Genomic DNA, 23634 nt, shown 5'->3' on the forward strand with positions numbered 1-23634 from the left:
TCCCCTTAGCCTTATAGAATCCCCTCAGCCTTATAGAATCCTCTCAGCCTCATGGAATCCCCTCAGCCTCATGGAATCCACTCAGCCTCATGGAATCCACTCAGTCTCATGGAATCCACTCAGCCTCGTGGAATCCACTCAGCCTCATGGAATCCACTCAGCCTCATGGAATCCACTCAGCCTCATAGAGTCCCCTTAGCCTTATAGAATCCTCTCAGCCTCATGGAATGCCCTAAGCCTCATGGAATCCACTCAGCCTCATTGAATCCTCTCAGCCTCATGGAATCCCCTCAGCCTTATAGAATCCCCTCAGCCTTATAGAATGCCCTCAGCCTCATGGAATCCACTCAGCCTCCTGGAATCCTCTCAGCCTCATGGAATCCCCTCAGCCTTATAGAATCCCCTCAGCCTCATGGAATCCCCTCAGCCTAATGGAATCCCCTCAGCCTTATAGAATCCCCTCAGACTCATGGAATCCCCTCAGCCTTATAGAATCCCCTCAGCCTCATGGAATCCCCTCAGCCTCATGGAATCCCCTCAGCCTTATAGAATCCCCTCAGCCTCATGGAATCCCCTCAGCCTCATGGAATCCCCTCAGACTTATAGAATCGCTTCAGCCTTATAGAATCTCCTCAGCTTTATAGAATTGCCTCAGCCTTATAGAATCCCCTCAGCCTCATGGAATCCCCTCAGCCTTATTGAAACCCCTCAGCTTTATAGAATTGCCTCAGCCTTATAGAATCCCCTTAGCCTTGTAGAATCCCCTCAGCCTTATAGAATCCCCTCAGCTTTATAGAATTGCCTCAGCCTTATAGAATCCCCTTAGCCTTATATAATCCCCTCAGCCTTATAGAATACCCTCAGCCTTATAGAATCCCCTCAGTCTTATAGAATCCCCTCAGCCTTATAGAATACCCTTAGCCTTATAGTATCCCCTCAGCGTTATAGAATTGCCTCAGCCTTATAGAATACCCTCAGCCTTATAGAATACCCTCAGCCTTATAGAATCCCCTCAGCTTAATATAATTGCCTCAGCCTTATAGAATCCCCTTAGCCTTATAGAATCCCCTCAGCTTTATATAATTGCCTCAGCCTTATAGAATCCCCTTAGCCTTATAGAATCCTCTCAGCCTCATGGAATCCCCTCCGCCTCATTGAATCCTCTCAGCCTCATAGAATCCCCTCAGCCTTATAGAATCCCCTCAGCCTTATAGAATCCCCTCAGCGTTATAGAATCCCCTCAGCCTTATAGAATCCCCTCCGCCTCATGGAATCCCCTCAGCCTCATGGAATCCACTCAGCCTCATGGAATCCTCTCAGCCTCATGGAATCCCCTCAGCCTTATAGAATCCCCTCAGCCTCATGGTATCCCCTCAGCCTCATGGAATCCCCTCAGCCTTATAGAATCCCCTCAGACTCATGGAATCCCCTCAGCCTTATAGAATCCCCTCAGCCTCATGGAATCCCCTCAGCCTTATGGAATCCCCTCAGCCTCATGGAATCCCCTCAGCCTCATGGAATCCCCTCAGCCTTATGGAATCCTCTCAGCCTCATGGAATCCCCTCAGCCTTATAGAATCCCCTCAGCCTCATGGAATCCCCTCAGCCTCATGGAATCCCCTCAGACTTATAGAATCGCCTCAGCCTTATAGAATCTCTTCAGCTTTATAGAATTGCCTCAGCCTTATAGAATCCCCTCAGCCTCATGGAATCCCCTCAGCCTTATAGAAACCCCTCAGCCTCATGGAATCCCCTCAGACTTATAGAATTGCCTCAGCCTTATAGAATCCCCTCAGCTTTATAGAATTGCCTCAGCCTTATAGAATCCCCTTAGCCTTGTAGAATCCCCTCAGCCTTATAGAATCCCCTCAGCTTTATAGAATTGCCTCAGCCTTATAGAATCCCCTCAGCTTTATAGAATTGCCTCAGCCTTATAGAATCCCCTTAGCCTTATAGAATCCTCAGCCTTATAGAATACCCTCAGCCTTATAGACTCCCCTCAGTCTTATAGAATCCCCTCAGCCTTATAGAATCCCTTCAGCCTTATAGCAACCCCTCAGCCTTATATAATACCCTCAGCCTTTTAGTATCCCCTCAGCATTATAGAATTGCCTCAGCCTTATAGAATACCCTCAGCCTTATAGAATCCCCTCAGCCTTATAGAAACCCCTCAGCCTTATAGAATACCCTCAGCCTTATAGAATTGCCTCAGCCTTATAGAAACCCCTCAGCCTTATAGAATCCCCTCAGCCTTATAGAATCCCCTCGGCCTTATAGAATCCCCTCAGCCTTATGGATTGGTAATAAGACATGACCAACCTTTCAAAGGTTTCATTTCTTGGCTACAGATGTGAGTGCTGTTGGGCGATAGTCATTTAGACTGGTTACCTTAGCGTTCTTGGGCACAGGGGCTATGATGGTCTACTTGAAACATATAGGTATTACAGATTTACTTCAGTGTTGCCATAGGGGCGTTGGTGGTGCTGGCTACTGGCCACTCACTCCACTCTCATCCTCCTCTCTAACTCCAGGTTTGCCATGGGGTGTTGGTGGTGCTGGCTACTGGTAACCTTGCTATGGGTTTCCACGATAACAAACCCATGCCTTGGCCAGAGTGGTGACAGTGGCGACTGGGGCTCTGGCTTCGAAGTCTCCATGACAACCCTCAGCAGCAACAACAACACGTCCTCCTCCCAGGAGCCAGGAGATTACCCCACGGGGTCAGAAACAGAGACAAGAGCATCCTGGGTTGAAATACTTCCACCTAAGCCAGTGTTCCACTACAACACGGAGGCAGATGAGTGCTCCGTCCACTTCAGGTGTGATACTATTTACATCTCAATGTCTGTTGTTTACTGTTGGTTTCCTCTTGTGTTTCTATGTAATGTGTGAGTTTTGAAAATAATTTCCTCTTGTAGATAATACATGTAAATCAATCAATCAATCAATCAATCAATCAATCAATCAATCAATCAATCAATCAATCAATCAATCGCTTCAGCACAAGTCAGGCTTCCGCCAGGCGCCTCAAGGCCCAGAGAGAAGAGTTGGCCTACCTGAAGGCTATACAGCATGGGAACCAGGCGGTGGTGGAGAACCTAGTCCAGTACATAGGAGCAGAGCTGGGGGAGGAGCAGCGCTATGAGGACGTCATCGAGGAAAACATAGTGGGCATCAGGTTTGTGACTATCCTTTGCCATTTTACATGTCATTACATTTTACGCCATTATCTTACTGGCAGTGTATTGAAATAAGTTAGGTTTAACTTCTTGCGTCGAGCCATCCCGGATCCGGGATCGTGAATACAGCCTCAAGCTCATTACCATAACGCAACGTTAACTATTCATGAAAATCGCAAATGAAATTGAAATCAATATGCTAGCTCTCAAGCTTAGCCTTTTGTTAACAACACTGTCATCTCAGATTTTCAAAAATATGCTTCTCAACCATAGCAAAACAAGCATTTGTGTAACAGCATTTGTAACAGCATTTAGCGTTAGCATTTAGCGTTAGCATTCAGCAGGCAACATTTTCACAAAAACAGAAAACCATTCAAATAAAATAATTTACCTTTGAAGAACTTCGGATGTTTTCAATGAGGAGACTCTCAGTTAGATAGCAAATGTTCAGTTTTTCCTGAAAGATTATTTTTGCAGGAGAAATCGGTCCGTTTTCTGCGTCATGTTTGGCTACCAAAAAAAAACGAAAATTCATTCATCCAAACGCCAAACTTTCTTCCACATTAACTCCATAATATCGACTGAAACCTGGTAAACGTTGTTTAGAATCAATCCTCAAGGTGTTTTTCACATATCTCTTCATGATATATCATTCCTGGAAGTCTCCTCTCTGTCTCAATCACATGGATGAATGCAAGCAGCTTGGAGATTACGCAACAATTTCAACAAAGGACACCGGGCGGACCCCTGGTAAATGTAGTCTCTTATGGCCAATCTTCCAATGATATGCCTACAAATACGTCACAATGCTGCAGACAACTTGGAGAAACGATAGAAAGGGCAGGCTAATTCGTGGCGCTTTCACAGCCATATAAGGAGACAATGAAAAACAGAGCGTCAAAAATCCTGCTCATTTCCTGTTTTAAGTTTCATCTTGGTTTCGCCTGTAGCATCAGTTCTGGGGCACTCACAGATAATATCTTTGCAGTTTTGGAAACGTCAGAGTGTTTTCTTTCCAAAGCTGCCAATTATATGCATAGTCGAGCATCTTTTCGTGACAAAATATTGCGCTTAAAACGGGCACGTTTTTTTATCCAATAATTACATAGCGCCCCCATAGGTTGAAGAGGTTAAAACAACCACATATCATTGCACATTCATTGAAAGTAAAACTTACAAAATAGCCATAATCTGTTAAATGAGTACTTTGGAGTGTGGTTCATTTAGATTCATCAGGTGTGGTTCATTTATATTAATTTAGATTCATCAGATGTGGTTCATTTAGATTCATCAGGTGTGGTTCATTTAGATTCATCAGATGTGGTTAATTTCGATTCATCAGATGTGGTTCATTTAGATTCATTTAGATTCATCAGATGTGGTTAATTTAGATTCATCAGATGTGGTTCATTTAGATTCATTTAGATTCATCAGATGTGGTTAATTTAGATTCATCAGATTTGGTTCATTTCGATTCATCAGATGTGGTTCATTTAGATTCATTTAGATTCATCAGATGTGGTTCATTTAGATTCATTTAGATTCATCAGATGTTGTTCATTTAGATTCATTTAGATTCATCAGATGTGGTTCATTTAGATTCATTTAGATTCATCAGATGTGGTTCATTTAGAATCATCAGATGTGGTTCATTTAGATTCATCAGATGTGGTTCATTTAGATTTTCTACAGATTTAACAAACGAGGACAGAATCATCATTGAACGATAAGGTGAGTGAGAATACAGTGTGTAATGCCATCAGGGAGGAGCAGCAGAGCTGTGACAGTGTATTATGTCATTATGTTGTGTATTATGTCATTATGTTGTGTATTATGTCATTATGTTGTGTATTATGTCATCAGGGAGGAGCAGCAGAGCTGTGACAGTGTATTATGTCATTATGTTGTGTATTATGTCATCAGGGAGGAGCAGCAGAGCTGTGACAGTGTATTGATTTGTTTGATCGTAGCTAGCTACATAGCTAGCTACATAGCCGTCTCTGTATCAAAGATAATTGTGTAGTCTAGAGCGATTTTCTAGGTTACCTAGCCAGCTATTGTCGTTTTTTTAACGCAACGTAACGTAATCAACAACGCAGCCACTGCCAGCTAGCCTACAAAGTCAACAACGCAGCCACTGCCACCTAGCCTACTTCAGCAGTACTGTATCATTTTTAATCATTTTAGTCAATAAGATTCTTGCTACGTAAGCTCAACTTTCTGAACATTCGAGACGTGTAGTCCACTTGTCATTCCAATCTCCTTTGCATTAGCGTAGCCTCTTCTGTAGCCTGTCAACTATGTGTCTGTCTATCCCTGTTCTCTCCTCTCTGCACAGACCATACAAACGCTCCACACCGCGTGGCCGCGCCACCCTAATCTGGTGGTCCCAGCGCACAACCCACGTGGAGTTCCAGGTCTCCGGTAGCCTCTGGAACTGCCGATCTGCGGCCAACAAGGCAGAGTTCATCTCAGCCTATGCTTCCCTCCAGTCCCTCGACTTCTTGGCACTGACGGAAACATGGATCACCACAGATAACACTGCTACTCCTACTGCTCTCTCTTCGTCCGCCCACGTGTTCTCGCACACCCGAGAGCTTCTGGTCAGCGGGGTGGTGGCACCGGGATCCTCATCTCTCCCAAGTGGTCATTCTCTCTTTCTCCCCTTACCCATCTGTCTATCGCCTCCTTTGAATTCCATGCTGTCACAGTTACCAGCCCTTTCAAGCTTAACATCCTTATCATTTATCGCCCTCCAGGTTCCCTCGGAGAGTTCATCAATGAGCTTGATGCCTTGATAAGGTCCTTTCCTGAGGACGGCTCACCTCTCACAGTTCTGGGCGACTTTAACCTCCCCACGTCTACCTTTGACTCATTCCTCTCTGCCTCCTTCTTTCCACTCCTCTCCTCTTTTGACCTCTCCCTCTCACCTTCCCCCCCTACTCACAAGGCAGGCAATACGCTCAACCTCATCTTTACTAGATGCTGTTCTTCCACTAACCTCATTGCAACCCTCCTCCAAGTCTCCGACCACTACCTTGTATCCTTTTCCCTCTCGCTCTCATCCAACACTTCCCACACTGCCCCTACTCGGATGGTATCGCGCCGTCCCAACCTTCGCTCTCTCCCCCCGCTACTCTCTCCTCTTCCATCCTATCATCTCTTCCCTCTGCTCAAACCTTCTCCAACCTATCTCCTGATTCTGCCTCCTCAACCCTCCTCTCCTCCCTTTCTGCATCCTTTGACTCTCTATGTCCCCTATCCTCCAGGCCGGCTCGGTCCTCCCCTCCCGCTCCGTGGCTCGACGACTCATTGCGAGCTCACAGAACAGGGCTCCGGGCAGCCGAGCGGAAATGGAGGAAAACTCGCCTCCCTGCGGACCTGGCATCCTTTCACTCCCTCCTCTCTACATTTTCCTCTTCTGTCGCTGCTGCTAAAGCCACTTTCTACCACTCTAAATTCCAAGCATCTGCCTCTAACCCTAGGAAGCTCTTTGCCACCTTCTCCTCCCTCCTGAATCCCCCTCCCCCTCCTCCCTCTCTGCAGATGACTTCGTCAACCATTTTGAAAAGAAGGTCGACGACATCCGATCCTCGTTTGCTAAGTCAAACGACACCGCTGGTTCTGCTCACACTGCCCTACCCTGTGCTCTGACCTCATTCTCCCCTCTCTCTCCAGATGAAATCTCGCGTCTTGTGATGGCCGGCCGCCCAACAACCTGCCCGCTTGACCATATCCCCTCCTCTCTTCTCCAGACCATTTCCGGAGACCTTCTCCCTTACCTCACCTCGCTCATCAACTCATCCCTGACCGCTGGCTACGTCCCTTCCGTCTTCAAGAGAGCGAGAGTTGCACCCCTTCTGAAAAAACCTACACTCGATCCCTCCGATGTCAACAACTACAGACCAGTATCCCTTCTTTCTTTTCTCTCCAAAACCCTTGAACGTGCCGTCCTTGGCCAGCTCTCCCGCTATCTCTCTCAGAATGACCTTCTTGATCCAAATCAGTCAGGTTTCAAGACTAGTCATTCAACTGAGACTGCTCTTCTCTGTATCACGGAGGCGCTCCGCACTGCTAAAGCTAACTCTCTCTCCTCTGCTCTCATCCTTCTAGACCTATCGGCTGCCTTCGATACTGTGAACCATCAGATCCTCCTCTCCACCCTCTCCGAGTTGGGCATCTCCGGCGCGGCCCACGCTTGGATTGCGTCCTACGTGACAGGTCGCTCCTACCAGGTGGCGTGGCGAGAATCCGTCTCCTCACCACGTGCTCTCACCACTGGTGTCCCCCAGGGCTCTGTTCTAGGCCCTCTCCTATTCTCGCTATACACCAAGTCACTTGGCTCTGTCATAACCTCACATGGTCTCTCCTATCATTGCTATGCAGACGACACACAATTAATCTTCTCCTTTCCCCCTTCTGATGACCAGGTGGCGAATCGCATCTCTGAATGTCTGGCAGACATATCAGTGTGGATGACGGATCACCACCTCAAGCTGAACCTCGGCAAGACGGAGCTGCTCTTCCTCCCGGGGAAGGACTGCCCGTTCCATGATCTCGCCATCACGGTTGACAACTCCACTGTGTCCTCCTCCCAGAGCGCTAAGAACCTTGGCGTGATCCTGGACAACACCCTGTCGTTCTCAACTAACATCAAGGCGGTGGCCCGTTCCTGTAGGTTCATGCTCTACAACATCCGCAGAGTACGACCCTGCCTCACACAGGAAGCGGCGCAGGTCCTAATCCAGGCACTTGTCATCTCCCGTCTGGATTACTGCAACTCGCTGTTGGCTGGGCTCCCTGCCTGTGCCATTAAACCCCTACAACTCATCCAGAACGCCGCAGCCCGTCTGGTGTTCAACCTTCCCACGTTCTCTCACGTCACCCCGCTCCTCCGCTCTCTCCACTGGCTTCCAGTTGAAGCTCGCATCCGCTACAAGACCATGGTGCTTGCCTACGGAGCTGTGAGGGGAACGGCACCTCAGTACTCCAGGCTCTGATCAGGCCCTACACCCAAACAAGGGCACTGCGTTCATCCACCTCTGGCCTGCTCGCCTCCCTACCACTGAGGAAGTACAGTTCCCGCTCAGCCCAGTCAAAACTGTTCGCTGCTCTGGCCCCCCAATGGTGGAACAAACTCCCTCACGACGCCAGGACAGCGGAGTCAATCACCACCTTCCGGAGACACCTGAAACCCCACCTCTTTAAGGAATACCTAGGATAGGATAAAGTAATCCTTCTCACCCCCCTCTTAAAAGATTTAGATGCACTATTGTAAAGTGGCTGCTCCACTGGATGTGATAAGGTGAATGCACCAATTTGTAAGTCGCTCTGGATAAGAGCGTCTGCTAAATGACTTAAATGTAAATGTATTATGTCATTATGTCGTGTATTATGTCATCAGGGAGGATCAGCAGAGCTGTGACGGTGTATTATGTCATTATGTTGTGTATTATGTCATCAGGGAGGAGCAGCAGAGCTGTACCGGTGTATTATGTCATCAGGGAGGAACAGCAGAGCTGTAACGGTGTATTATGTCATTATGTTGTGTATAATGTCATCAGGGAGGAGCAGCAGAGCTGTAACGGTGTATTATGTCATTATGTTGTGTATTATGTCATCAGGGAGGAGCAGCAGAGCTGTAACGGTGTATTATGTCATTATGTTGTGTATTATGTCATCAGGGAGGAGCAGCAGAGCTGTAACGGTGTATTATGTTATTATGTTGTGTATTATGTCATTATGTTGTGTATTACGTCATCAGGGAGGAGCAGCAGAGCTGTAACGGTATATTATGTCATTATGTTGTGTATTATGTCATTATGTTGTGTATTATGTCACCAGGGAGGAGCAGCAGAGCTGTAACGGTGTATTATGTCATTATGTTGTGTATTATGTCATTATGTTGTGTATTATGTCATTATGTTGTGTATTATGTCATCAGGGAGGAGCAGCAGAGCTGTGACTGTGTATTATGTCAATATGTTGTGTATTATGTCATCAGGGAGGAGCAGCAGAGCTGTAACGGTGTATTATGTCATTATGTTGTGTATAATGTCATCAGGGAGGAGCAGCAGAGCTGTAACGGTGTATTATGTTATTATGTTGTGTATTATGTCATTATGTTGTGTATTATGTCATCAGGGAGGAGCAGCAGAGCTGTAACGGTGTATTATGTCATTATGTTGTGTATTATGTCATTATGTTGTGTATTATGTCATCAGGGAGGAGCAGCAGAGCTGTAACGGTGTATTATGTCATTATGTTGTGTATTATGTCATTATGTTGTGTATTATGTCACCAGGGAGGAGCAGCAGAGCTGTAACGGTGTATTATGAGTGTATTATGTCATTATGTTGTGTATTATGTCACCAGGGAGAGCTGTAACGGTGTATTATGTCATTATGTTGTGTATTATGTCATTATGTTGTGTATTATGTCATTATGTTGTGTATTATGTCATCAGGGAGGATCAGCAGAGCTGTAACGGTGTATTATGTCATTATGTTGTGTATTATGTCATTATGTTGTGTATTATGTCATCAGGGAGGAGCAGCAGATCTGTGACGGTGTATTATGTTATTATGTTATGTATTATGTCATCAGGGAGGAGCACTCGAACGGTGACGGTGTATTATGTCATTATGTTGTGTATTATGTCATCAGGGAGGAGCAGCAGAGCTGTACCGGTGTATTATGTCATCAGGGAGGAGCAGCAGAGCTGTGACGGTGCATTATGTCATTATGTTGTGTATTATGTCATCAGGGAGTAGCACTCGAGCTGTGACGTTGTATTATGTCATTATGTTGTGTATTATGTCATCAGGGAGGAGCTGCAGAGCTGTGACTGTGTATTATGTCATTATGTTGTGTATTATGTCATCAGGGAGGAGCAGCAGAGCTGTAACGGTGTATTATGTCATTATGTTGTGTATAATGTCATCAGGGAGGAGCAGCAGAGCTGTAACGGTGTATTATGTCATTATGTTGTGTATTATGTCATCAGGGAGGAGCAGCAGAGCTGTAACGGTGTATTATGTCATTATGTTGTGTATTATGTCATTATGTTGTGTATTATGTCATTATGTTGTGTATTATGTCACCAGGGAGGAGCAGCAGAGCTGTAACGGTGTATTATGTCATTATGTTGTGTATTATGTCATTATGTTGTGTATTATGTCATTATGTTGTGTATTATGTCATCAGGGAGGAGCAGCAGAGCTGTAACGGTGTATTATGTCATTATCTTGTGTATTATGTCATTATGTTGTGTATTATGTCATCAGGGAGGAGCAGCAGAGCTGTAACGGTGTATTATGTCATTATGTTGTGTATTATGTCATTATGTTGTGTATTATGTCATTATGTTGTGTATTATGTCACCAGGGAGGAGCAGCAGAGCTGTAACGGTGTATTATGTCATTATGTTGTGTATTATGTCATTATGTTGTGTATTATGTCACCAGGGAGGAGCAGCAGAGCTGTAACGGTGTATTATGTCATTATGTTGTGTATTATGTCATTATGTTGTGTATTATGTCATCAGGGAGGAGCAGCAGAGCTGTAACGGTGTATTATGTCATTATGTTGTGTATTATGTCATCAGGGAGGATCAGCAGAGCTGTGACTGTGTATTATGTCATTATGTTGTGTATTATGTCATTATGTTGTGTATTATGTCATTATGTTGTGTAATATGTCATTATGTTGTGTATTATGTCACCAGGGAGGAGCAGCAGAGCTGTAACGGTGTATTATGTCATTATGTTGTGTATTATGTCATCAGGGAGGATCAGCAGAGCTGTGACTGTGTATTATGTCATTATGTTGTGTATTATGTCATTATGTTGTGTATTATGTCATTATGTTGTGTAATATGTCATTATGTTGTGTATTATGTCATCAGGGAGGATCAGCAGAGCTGTGACGGTGTATTATGTTATTATGTTATGTATTATGTCATCAGGGAGGAGCACTCGAACGGTGACGGTGTATTATGTCATTATGTTGTGTATTATGTCATCAGGGAGGAGCAGCAGAGCTGTACCGGTGTATTATGTCATCAGGGAGGAGCAGCAGAGCTGTGACGGTGTATTATGTCATTATGTTGTGTATTATGTCATCAGGGAGTAGCACTCGAGCTGTGACGTTGTATTATGTCATTATGTTGTGTATTATGTCATCAGGGAGGAGCTGCAGAGCTGTGACTGTGTATTATGTCATTATGTTGTGTATTATGTCATCAGGGAGGAGCAGCAGAGCTGTAACGGTGTATTATGTCATTATGTTGTGTATAATGTCATCAGGGAGGAGCAGCAGAGCTGTAACGGTGTATTATGTCATTATGTTGTATATTATGTCATCAGGGAGGAGCAGCAGAGCTGTAACGGTGTATTATGTCATTATGTTGTGTATTATGTCATTATGTTGTGTATTATGTCATTATGTTGTGTATTATGTCACCAGGGAGGAGCAGCAGAGCTGTAACGGTGTATTATGTCATTATGTTGTGTATTATGTCATTATGTTGTGTATTATGTCAGGGATTAGCAGAGCTGTAACGGTGTATTATGTCATTATGTTGTGTATTATGTCATGCAGCAGAGCTGTAACGGTGTATTATGTCATTATGTTGTGTATTATGTCATTATGTTGTGTATTATGTCATCAGGGAGGAGCAGCAGAGCTGTAACGGTGTATTATGTCATTATGTTGTGTATTATGTCATTATGTTGTGTATTATGTCATTATGTTGTGTATTATGTCACCAGGGAGGAGCAGCAGAGCTGTAACGGTGTATTATGTCATTATGTTGTGTATTATGTCATCAGGGAGGAGCAGCAGATGTGTATTATGTCATTATGTTGTGTATTATGTCATTATGTTGTGTATTATGTCATTATGTTGTGTATTATGTCATCAGGGAGGAGCAGCAGAGCTGTAACGGTGTATTATGTCATTATGTTGTGTATTATGTCATCAGGGAGGATCAGCAGAGCTGTGACTGTGTATTATGTCATTATGTTGTGTATTATGTCATTATGTTGTGTATTATGTCATTATGTTGTGTATTATGTCATTATGTTGTGTATTATGTCATCAGGGAGGAGCAGCAGAGCTGTAACGGTGTATTATGTCATTATGTTGTGTATTATGTCATTATGTTGTGTATTATGTCATCAGGGAGGAGCAGCAGAGCTGTAACGGTGTATTATGTCATTATGTTGTGTATTATGTCATCAGGGAGGATCAGCAGAGCTGTGACTGTGTATTATGTCATTATGTTGTGTATTATGTCATTATGTTGTGTATTATGTCATTATGTTGTGTAATATGTCATTATGTTGTGTATTATGTCACCAGGGAGGAGCAGCAGAGCTGTAACGGTGTATTATGTCATTATGTTGTGTATTATGTCATTATGTTGTGTATTATGTCATCAGGGAGGAGCAGCAGAGCTGTAACGGTGTATTATGTCATTATGTTGTGTATTATGTCATCAGGGAGGATCAGCAGAGCTGTGACGGTGTATTATGTCATTATGTTGTGTATTATGTCATTATGTTGTGTATTATGTCACCAGGGAGGAGCACCAGAGCTGTAACGGTGTATTATGTCATTATGTTGTGTATTATGTCATCAGGGAGGATCAGCAGATCTGTGACGGTGTATTATGTTATTATGTTGTGTATTATGTCATCAGGGAGGAGCACTCGAACGGTGACGGTGTATTATGTCATTATGTTGTGTATTATGTCATCAGGGAGGAGCAGCAGAGCTGTACCGGTGTATTATGTCATCAGGGAGGAGCAGCAGAGCTGTGACGGTGTATTATGTCATTATGTTGTGTATTATGTCATCAGGGAGTAGCACTCGAGCTGTAACGGTGTATTATGTCATTATGTTGTGTATTATGTCATCAGGGAGGATCAGCAGAGCTGTGACGGTGTATTATGTTATTATGTTGTGTATTATGTCATTATGTTGTGAATTATGTCATTATGTTGTGTATTATGTCACCAGGGAGGAGCAGCAGAGCTGTAATGGTGTATTATGTCATTATGTTGTGTATTATGTCACCAGGGAGGAGCACCAGAGCTGTAACGGTGTATTATGTCATTATGTTGTGAATTATGTCATCAGGGAGGATCAGCAGAGCTGTGACGGTGTATTATGTTATTATGTTGTGTATTATGTCATCAGGGAGGAGCACTCGAACGGTGACGGTGTATTATGTCATTATGTTGTGTATTATGTCATCAGGGAGGAGCAGCAGAGCTGTACCGGTGTATTATGTCATCAGGGAGGAGCAGCAGAGCTGTGACGGTGTATTATGTCATTATGTTGTGTATTATGTCATCAGGGAGTAGCACTCGAGCTGTGACGGTGTATTATGTCATTATGTTGTGTATTATGTCATCAGGGAGGAGCAGCAGAGCTGTGACTGTGTATTATGTCATTATGTTGTGTATTATGTCATCAGGGAGGAGCAGCAGAGCTGTAACGGTGTATTATGTCATTATGTTGTGTATTGTTGTGTATTATGTCATTATGTTGTGTATTATGTCATTATGTTGTGTATTATGTCATCAGGGAGGAGCAGCAGAGCTGTACCGGTGTATTATGTCATCAGGGAGGAGCAGCAGAGCTGTGACGGTGTATTATGTCATTATGTTGTGTATTATGTCATCAGGGAGTAGCACTCGAGCTGTGACGGTGTATTATGTCATTATGTTGTGTATTATGTCATCAGGGAGGAGCAGCAGAGCTGTGACTGTGTATTATGTCATTATGTTGTGTATTATGTCATCAGGGAGGAGCAGCAGAGCTGTAACGGTGTATTATGTCATTATGTTGTGTATTGTTGTGTATTATGTCATTATGTTGTGTATTATGTCATTATGTTGTGTATTATGTCATCAGGGAGGAGCAGCAGAGCTGTAACGGTGTATTATGTCATTATGTTGTGTATTATGTCATTATGTTGTGTATTATGTCATTATGTTGTGTATTATGTCATCAGGGAGGAGCAGCAGAGCTGTAACGGTGTATTATGTCATTATGTTGTGTATTATGTCATCAGGGAGGATCAGCAGAGCTGTGACTGTGTATTATGTCATTATGTTGTGTATTATGTCATTATGTTGTGTATTATGTCATTATGTTGTGTAATATGTCATTATGTTGTGTATTATGTCACCAGGGAGGAGCAGCAGAGCTGTAACGGTGTATTATGTCATTATGTTGTGTATTATGTCATTATGTTGTGTATTATGTCATCAGGGAGGAGCAGCAGAGCTGTAACGGTGTATTATGTCATTATGTTGTGTATTATGTCATCAGGGAGGATCAGCAGAGCTGTGACGGTGTATTATGTCATTATGTTGTGTATTATGTCATTATGTTGTGTATTATGTCACCAGGGAGGAGCACCAGAGCTGTAACGGTGTATTATGTCATTATGTTGTGTATTATGTCATCAGGGAGGATCAGCAGATCTGTGACGGTGTATTATGTTATTATGTTGTGTATTATGTCATCAGGGAGGAGCACTCGAACGGTGACGGTGTATTATGTCATTATGTTGTGTATTATGTCATCAGGGAGGAGCAGCAGAGCTGTACCGGTGTATTATGTCATCAGGGAGGAGCAGCAGAGCTGTGACGGTGTATTATGTCATTATGTTGTGTATTATGTCATCAGGGAGTAGCACTCGAGCTGTAACGGTGTATTATGTCATTATGTTGTGTATTATGTCATCAGGGAGGATCAGCAGAGCTGTGACGGTGTATTATGTTATTATGTTGTGTATTATGTCATTATGTTGTGAATTATGTCATTATGTTGTGTATTATGTCACCAGGGAGGAGCAGCAGAGCTGTAATGGTGTATTATGTCATTATGTTGTGTATTATGTCACCAGGGAGGAGCACCAGAGCTGTAACGGTGTATTATGTCATTATGTTGTGTATTATGTCGTCAGGGAGGATCAGCAGAGCTGTGACGGTGTATTATGTTATTATGTTGTGTATTATGTCATCAGGGAGGAGCACTCGAACGGTGACGGTGTATTATGTCATTATGTTGTGTATTATGTCATCAGGGAGGAGCAGCAGAGCTGTACCGGTGTATTATGTCATCAGGGAGGAGCAGCAGAGCTGTGACGGTGTATTATGTCATTATGTTGTGTATTATGTCATCAGGGAGTAGCACTCGAGCTGTAACGGTGTATTATGTCATTATGTTGTGTATTATGTCATCAGGGAGGATCAGCAGAGCTGTGACGGTGTATTATGTTATTATGTTGTGTATTATGTCATTATGTTGTGAATTATGTCATTATGTTGTGTATTATGTCACCAGGGAGGAGCAGCAGAGCTGTAATGGTGTATTATGTCATTATGTTGTGTATTATGTCACCAGGGAGGAGCACCAGAGCTGTAACGGTGTATTATGTCATTATGTTGTGTATTATGTCATCAGGGAGGATCAGCAGAGCTGTGACGGTGTATTATGTTATTATGTTGTGTATTATGTCATCAGGGAGGAGCACTCGAACGGTGACGGTGTATTATGTCATTATGTTGTGTATTATGTCATCAGGGAGGAGCAGCAGAGCTGTACCGGTGTATTATGTCATCAGGGAGGAGCAGCAGAGCTGTAACGGTGTATTATGTCATTATGTTGTGTATTATGTCATCAGGGAGGATCAGCAGAGCTGTGACTGTGTATTATGTCATTATGTTGTGTATTATGTCATTATGTTGTGTATTATGTCATTATGTTGTGTAATATGTCATTATGTTGTGTATTATGTCACCAGGGAGGAGCAGCAGAGCTGTAACGGTGTATTATGTCATTATGTTGTGTATTATGTCATTATGTTGTGTATTATGTCATCAGGGAGGAGCAGCAGAGCTGTAACGGTGTATTATGTCATTATGTTGTGTATTATGTCATCAGGGAGGATCAGCAGAGCTGTGACGGTGTATTATGTCATTATGTTGTGTATTATGTCATTATGTTGTGTATTATGTCACCAGGGAGGAGCACCAGAGCTGTAACGGTGTATTATGTCATTATGTTGTGTATTATGTCATCAGGGAGGATCAGCAGATCTGTGACGGTGTATTATGTTATTATGTTGTGTATTATGTCATCAGGGAGGAGCACTCGAGCGGTGACGGTGTATTATGTCATTATGTTGTGTATTATGTCATCAGGGAGGAGCAGCAGAGCTGTACCGGTGTATTATGTCATCAGGGAGGAGCAGCAGAGCTGTGTATTATGTCATTATGTTGTGTATTATGTCATCAGGAGCTGTACGGTGTATTATGTCATTATGTTGTGTATTATGTCATCAGGGAGGATCAGCAGAGCTGTGACTGTGTATTATGTTGTGTATTATGTCATTATGTTGTGTATTATGTCATTATGTTGTGTATTATGTCACCAGGGAGGAGCAGCAGCAGAGCTGTAACGGTGTATTATGTCATTATGTTGTGTATTATGTCATCAGGGAGGATCAGCAGAGCTGTGACGGTGTGTCATATTATGTATTATTCATTATGTTGTGTATTATGTCATCACGGTGTATTATGTCATTATGTTGTGTATCATTATGTTGTGATGTCAGGGAGGAGTGTGTATTATGTCATTATGTTGTGTATTATGTCATCAGGGAGGATCAGCAGAGCTGTGACGGTGTATTATGTTATTATGTTGTGTATTATGTCATTATGTTGTGAATTATGTCATTATGTTGTGTATTATGTCACCAGGGAGGAGCAGCAGAGCTGTAATGGTGTATTATGTCATTATGTTGTGTATTATGTCACCAGGGAGGAGCACCAGAGCTGTGTATTATGTCATTATGTTGTGTATTATGTCATCAGGGAGGATCAGCAGAGCTGTGACGGTGTATTATGTTATTATGTTGTGTATTATGTCATCAGGGAGGAGCACTCGAACGGTGACGGTGTATTATGTCATTATGTTGTGTATTATGTCATCAGGGAGGAGCAGCAGAGCTGTACCGGTGTATTATGTCATCAGGGAGGAGCAGCAGAGCTGTGACGGTGTATTATGTCATTATGTTGTGTATTATGTCATCAGGGAGTAGCACTCGAGCTGTGACGGTGTATTATGTCATTATGTTGTGTATTATGTCATCAGGGAGGAGCAGCAGAGCTGTGACTGTGTATTATGTCATTATGTTGTGTATTATGTCATCAGGGAGGAGCAGCAGAGCTGTAACGGTGTATTATGTCATTATGTTGTGTATTGTTGTGTATTATGTCATTATGTTGTGTATTATGTCATTATGTTGTGTATTATGTCATCAGGGAGGAGCAGCAGAGCTGTACCGGTGTATTATGTCATCAGGGAGGAGCAGCAGAGCTGTGACGGTGTATTATGTCATTATGTTGTGTATTATGTCATCAGGGAGTAGCACTCGAGCTGTGACGGTGTATTATGTCATTATGTTGTGTATTATGTCATCAGGGAGGAGCAGCAGAGCTGTGACTGTGTATTATGTCATCATTATGTTGTGTATTATGTCATCAGGGAGGAGCTGTAACGGTGTATTATGTCATTATGCTGTATTATGTCATTATGTTGTGTATTATGTCATTATGTTGTGTATTATGTCATCAGGGAGGAGCAGCAGAGCTGTAACGGTGTATTATGTCATTATGTTGTGTATTATGTCATCAGGGAGGATCAGCAGAGCTGTGACTGTGTATTATGTCATTATGTTGTGTATTATGTCATTATGTTGTGTAATATGTCATTATGTTGTGTATTATGTCACCAGGGAGGAGCAGCAGAGCTGTAACGGTGTATTATGTCATTATGTTGTGTATTATGTCATTATGTTGTGTATTATGTCATCAGGGAGGAGCAGCAGAGCTGTAACGGTGTATTATGTCATTATGTTGTGTATTATGTCATCAGGGAGGATCAGCAGAGCTGTGACGGTGTATTATGTCATTATGTTGTGTATTATGTCATTATGTTGTGTATTATGTCACCAGGGAGAGCACTCGAACGGTATTATGACATGTTGTGAGCACCAGAGCTGTAACGGTGTATTATGTCATTATGTTGTGTATTATGTCATCAGGGAGGATCAGCAGATCTGTGACGGTGTATTATGTTATTATGTTGTGTATAATGTCATCAGGGAGGAGCACTCGAACGGTGACGGTGTATTATGTCATTATGTTGTGTATTATGTCATCAGGGAGGAGCAGCAGAGCTGTACGGTGTATTATGTCATCAGGGAGGAGCAGCAGAGCTGTGACGGTGTATTATGTCATTATGTTGTGTATTATGTCATCAGGGAGGAGCAGCAGAGCTGTAACGGTGTATTATGTCATTATGTTGTGTATTATGTCATCAGGGAGGATCAGCAGAGCTGTGACGGTGTATTATGTTATTATGTTGTGTATTATGTCATTATGTTGTGAATTATGTCATTATGTTGTGTATTATGTCACCAGGGAGGAGCAGCAGAGCTGTAATGGTGTATTATGTCATTATGTTGTGTATTATGTCACCATGGGAGGACACCAGAGCTGTAACGGTGTATTATGTCATTATGTTGTGTATTATGTGTCAGGGAGGATCAGCAGAGCTGTGACGGTGTATTATGTTATTATGTTGTGTATTATGTCATCAGGGAGGAGGAACGGTGACGGTGTATTATGTCATTATGTTGTGTATTATGTCATCAGGGAGGAGCAGCAGAGCTGTACCGGTGTATTATGTCATCAGGGAGGAGCAGCAGAGCTGTGACGGTGTATTATGTCATTATGTTGTGTATTATGTCATCAGGGAGTAGCACTCGAGCTGTGACGGTGTATTATGTCATTATGTTGTGTATTATGTCATCAGGGAGGAGCAGCAGAGCTGTGACTGTGTATTATGTCATTATGTTGTGTATTATGTCATCAGGGAGGAGCAGCAGAGCTGTAATGGTGTATTATGTCATTATGTTGTGTATAATGTCATCAGGGAGGAGCAGCAGAGCTGTAACGGTGTATTATGTCATTATGTTGTGTATTATGTCATCAGGGAGGAGCAGCAGAGCTGTAACGGTGTATTATGTCATTATGTTGTGTATTATGTCATTATGTTGTGTATTATGTCATTATGTTGTGTATTATGTCACCAGGGAGGAGCAGCAGAGCTGTAACGGTGTATTATGTCATTATGTTGTGTATTATGTCATTATGTTGTGTATTATGTCATCAGGGAGGAGCAGCAGAGCTGTAACAGTGTATTATGTCATTATGTTGTGTATTATGTCATTATGTTGTGTATTATGTCATCAGGGAGGAGCAGCAGAGCTGTAACGGTGTATTATGTCATTATGTTATGTATTATGTCATCAGGGAGGATCAGCAGAGCTGTGACGGTGTATTATGTTATAATGTTGTGTATTATGTCATCAGGGAGGAGCACTCGAACGGTGACGGTGTATTATGTCATTATGTTGTGTATTATGTCATCAGGGAGGAGCAGCAGAGCTGTACCGGTGTATTATGTCATCAGGGAGGAGCAGCAGAGCTGTGACGGTGTATTATGTCATTATGTTGTGTATTATGTCATCAGGGAGTAGCACTCGAGCTGTGACGGTGTATTATGTCATTATGTTGTGTATTATGTCATCAGGGAGGAGCAGCAGAGCTGTGACTGTGTATTATGTCATTATGTTGTGTATTATGTCATCTGGGAGGATCAGCAGAGCTGTAACGGTGTATTATGTCATTATGTTGTGTATAATGTCATCAGGGAGGAGCAGCAGAGCTGTAACGGTGTATTATGGCATTATGTTGTGTATTATGTCATCAGGGAGGAGCAGCAGAGCTGTAACGGTGTATTATGTTATTATGTTGTGTATTATGTCATTATGTTGTGTATTATGTCATTATGTTGTGTATTATGTCATTATGTTGTGTATTATGTCATCAGGGAGGAGCAGCAGAGCTGTAACGGTGTATTATGTCATTATGTTGTGTATTATGTCATTATGTTGTGTATTATGTCACCAGGGAGGAGCAGCAGAGCTGTATTATGTCATTATGTATTATGTCATTATGTTGTGTATTATGTCCTTATGTGTGTATTATGTCATTATGTTGTGTATTATGTCATTATGTTGTGTATTTGTCATTATGTTTGTATTATGTCATCAGGGAGGAGCAGCAGAGCTGTATTAATGTTGTGTATTATGTCATTATGTTGTGTATTATGTCATTATGTTGTGTATTATGTCAGAGCTGTTGTGTATTATGTCATTAGGAGCAGCAGAGCTGTGTGTATTATGTCATTATGTTGTGTATTATGTCATCAGGGAGGGGCAGCAGAGCTGTAACGGTGTATTATGTCATTATGTTGTGTATTATGTCATCAGGGAGGATCAGCAGAGCTGTGACGGTGTATTATGTCATTATGTTGTGTATTATGTCATCAGGGAGGAGCACTCGAGCGGTACGGTGTATTATGTCATTATGTTGTGTATTATGTCATCAGGGAGGAGCAGCAGAGCTGTAACGGTGTATTATGTCATTATGTTGTGTATTATGTCATCAGGGAGGAGCAGCAGAGCTGTAACGGTGTATTATGTCATTATGTTGTGTATTATGTCATCAGGGAGGAGCAGCAGAGCTGTAACGGTGTATTATGTCATTATGTTGTGTATTATGTCATTATGTTGTGTATTATGTCATCAGGGAGGAGCAGCAGAGCTGTAACGGTGTATTATGTCATTATGTTGTGTATTATGTCATTATGTTGTGTATTATGTCATCAGGGAGGAGCAGCAGAGCTGTAACGGTGTATTATGTCATTATGTTGGGTATTATGTCATTATGTTGTGTATTATGTCACCAGGGAGGAGCAGTCAGAGCTGTAACGGTGTATTATGTCATTATGTTGTGTATTATGTCATCAGGGAGGATCAGCAGAGCTGTGACGGTGTATTATGTCATTATGTTGTGTATTATGTCATCAGGGAGGAGCACTCGAGCGGTGACGGTGTATTATGTCATTATGTTGTGTATTATGTCATCAGGGAGGACAGCAGAGCAGAGCTGTAATGTCATTATGGTGTATTATGTCATCAGGGAGGAGCAGCAGAGCTGTAACGGTGTATTATGTCATTATGTTGTGTATTATGTCATCAGGGAGTAGCACAGAGCTGTGATGTGTATTATGTCATTATGTTGTGTATTATGTCATCAGGGAGGAGCAGCAGAGCTGTGACGGTGTATTATGTGTATTATTATGTTGTGTATTATGTCATTATGTTGTGTATTATGTCACCAGGGAGGAGCAGCAGAGCTGTAACGTGTATTATGTCATTTGTTGTGTATTATGTCATTATGTTGTGTATTATGTCATCAGGGAGGAGCAGCAGAGCTGTAACGGTGTATTATGTCATTATGTTGTGTATTATGTCATTATGTTGTGTATTATGTCATCAGGGAGGTGTCTCCAGAGCTGTGACTGTGTATTATGTCATTATGTTGTGTATTATGTCATCAGGGAGGAGCAGCAGAGCTGTAACGGTGTATTATGTCATTATGTTGTGTATAATGTCATCAGGGAGGAGCAGCAGAGCTGTAACGGTGTATTATGTCATTATGTTGTGTATTATGTCATCAGGGAGGAGCAGCAGAGCTGTAACGGTGTATTATGTCATTATGTTGTGTATTATGTCATTATGTTGTGTATTATGTCACCAGGGAGGAGCAGCAGAGCTGTAACAGTGTATTATGTCATTATGTTGTGTATTATGTCATTATGTTGTGTATTATGTCATCAGGGAGGATCAGCAGAGCTGTGACGGTGTATTATGTCATTATGTTGTGTATTATGTCATTATGTTGTGTATTATGTCACCAGGGAGGAGCAGCAGAGCTGTAACGGTGTATTATGTCATTATGTTGTGTATTATGTCATTATGTTGTGTATTATGTCATCAGGGAGGAGCAGCAGAGCTGTAACGGTGTATTATGTCATTATGTTGTGTATTATGTCATTATGTTGTGTATTATGTCATCAGGGAGGAGCAGCAGAGCTGTGACTGTGTATTATGTCATTATGTTGTGTATTATGTCATCAGGGAGGAGCAGCAGAGCTGTAATGGTGTATTATGTCATTATGTTGTGTATTATGTCATTATGTTGTGTATTATGTCATTATGTTGTGTATTATGTCACCAGGGAGGAGCAGCAGAGCTGTAACGGTGTATTATGTCATTATGTTGTGTATTATGTCATTATGTTGTGTATTATGTCATCAGGGAGGAGCAGCAGAGCTGTAACAGTGTATTATGTCATTATGTTGTGTATTATGTCATTATGTTGTGTATTATGTCATCAGGGAGGAGCAGCAGAGCTGTAACGGTGTATTATGTTATAATGTTGTGTATTATGTCATCAGGGAGGAGCACTCGAACGGTGACGGTGTATTATGTCATTATGTTGTGTATTATGTCATCAGGGAGGAGCAGCAGAGCTGTACCGGTGTATTATGTCATCAGGGAGGAGCAGCAGAGCTGTGACGGTGTATTATGTCATTATGTTGTGTATTATGTCATCAGGGAGTAGCACTCGAGCTGTGACGGTGTATTATGTCATTATGTTGTGTATTATGTCATCAGGGAGGAGCAGCAGAGCTGTGACTGTGTATTATGTCATTATGTTGTGTATTATGTCATCTGGGAGGATCAGCAGAGCTGTAACGGTGTATTATGTCATTATGTTGTGTATAATGTCATCAGGGAGGAGCAGCAGAGCTGTAACGGTGTATTATGTCATTATGTTGTGTATTATGTCATCAGGGAGGAGCAGCAGAGCTGTAACGGTGTATTATGTTATTATGTTGTGTATTATGTCATTATGTTGTGTATTATGTCATTATGTTGTGTATTATGTCATTATGTTGTGTATTATGTCATCAGGGAGGAGCAGCAGAGCTGTAACGGTGTATTATGTCATTATGTTGTGTATTATGTCATTATGTTGTGTATTATGTCACCAGGGAGGAGCAGCAGAGCTGTAACGGTGTATTATGTCATTATGTTGTGTATTATGTCATTATGTTGTGTATTATGTCAGGAGGAGCATTAGCTGTAACGGTGTATTATGTCATTATGTTGTTGTATTATGTCATTATGTATTATGTCATCAGGGAGGAGCACCAGAGCTGTAACGGTGTATTATGTCATTATGTTGTGTATTATGTCATTATGTTGTGTATTATGTCATTATGTTGTGTATTATGTCATCAGGGAGGAGCAGCAGAGCTGTGACGGTGTATTATGTCATTATGTTGTGTATTATGTCATCAGGGAGGGCACCAGAGCTGTAACGGTGTATTATGTCATTATGTTGTGTATTATGTCATCAGGAGGATCAGCAGAGCTGTGACGGTGTATTATG

General features: G+C 42.3%; 1 protein-coding gene across 1 annotated transcript in view; it reads left to right on the forward strand.

The window, feature by feature from the left end:
• Positions 1 to 23634, forward strand: part of si:ch211-142k18.1 (uncharacterized) — a 69312-nt gene that overhangs the window by 28502 nt on the left and 17176 nt on the right. The window contains exons 2-3 of the mRNA XM_065026146.1: positions 2531 to 2818; positions 3001 to 3177. Coding sequence (XP_064882218.1) covers positions 2538 to 2818; positions 3001 to 3177 — 458 coding nt within the window. The 5' untranslated portion in view covers positions 2531 to 2537. The remainder of the gene's footprint in view (positions 1 to 2530; positions 2819 to 3000; positions 3178 to 23634) is intronic.

This window comes from Oncorhynchus nerka, linkage group LG13, assembly GCF_034236695.1.
Source record: "Oncorhynchus nerka isolate Pitt River linkage group LG13, Oner_Uvic_2.0, whole genome shotgun sequence".
Taxonomy (NCBI): Eukaryota; Metazoa; Chordata; class Actinopteri; order Salmoniformes; family Salmonidae; genus Oncorhynchus; species Oncorhynchus nerka.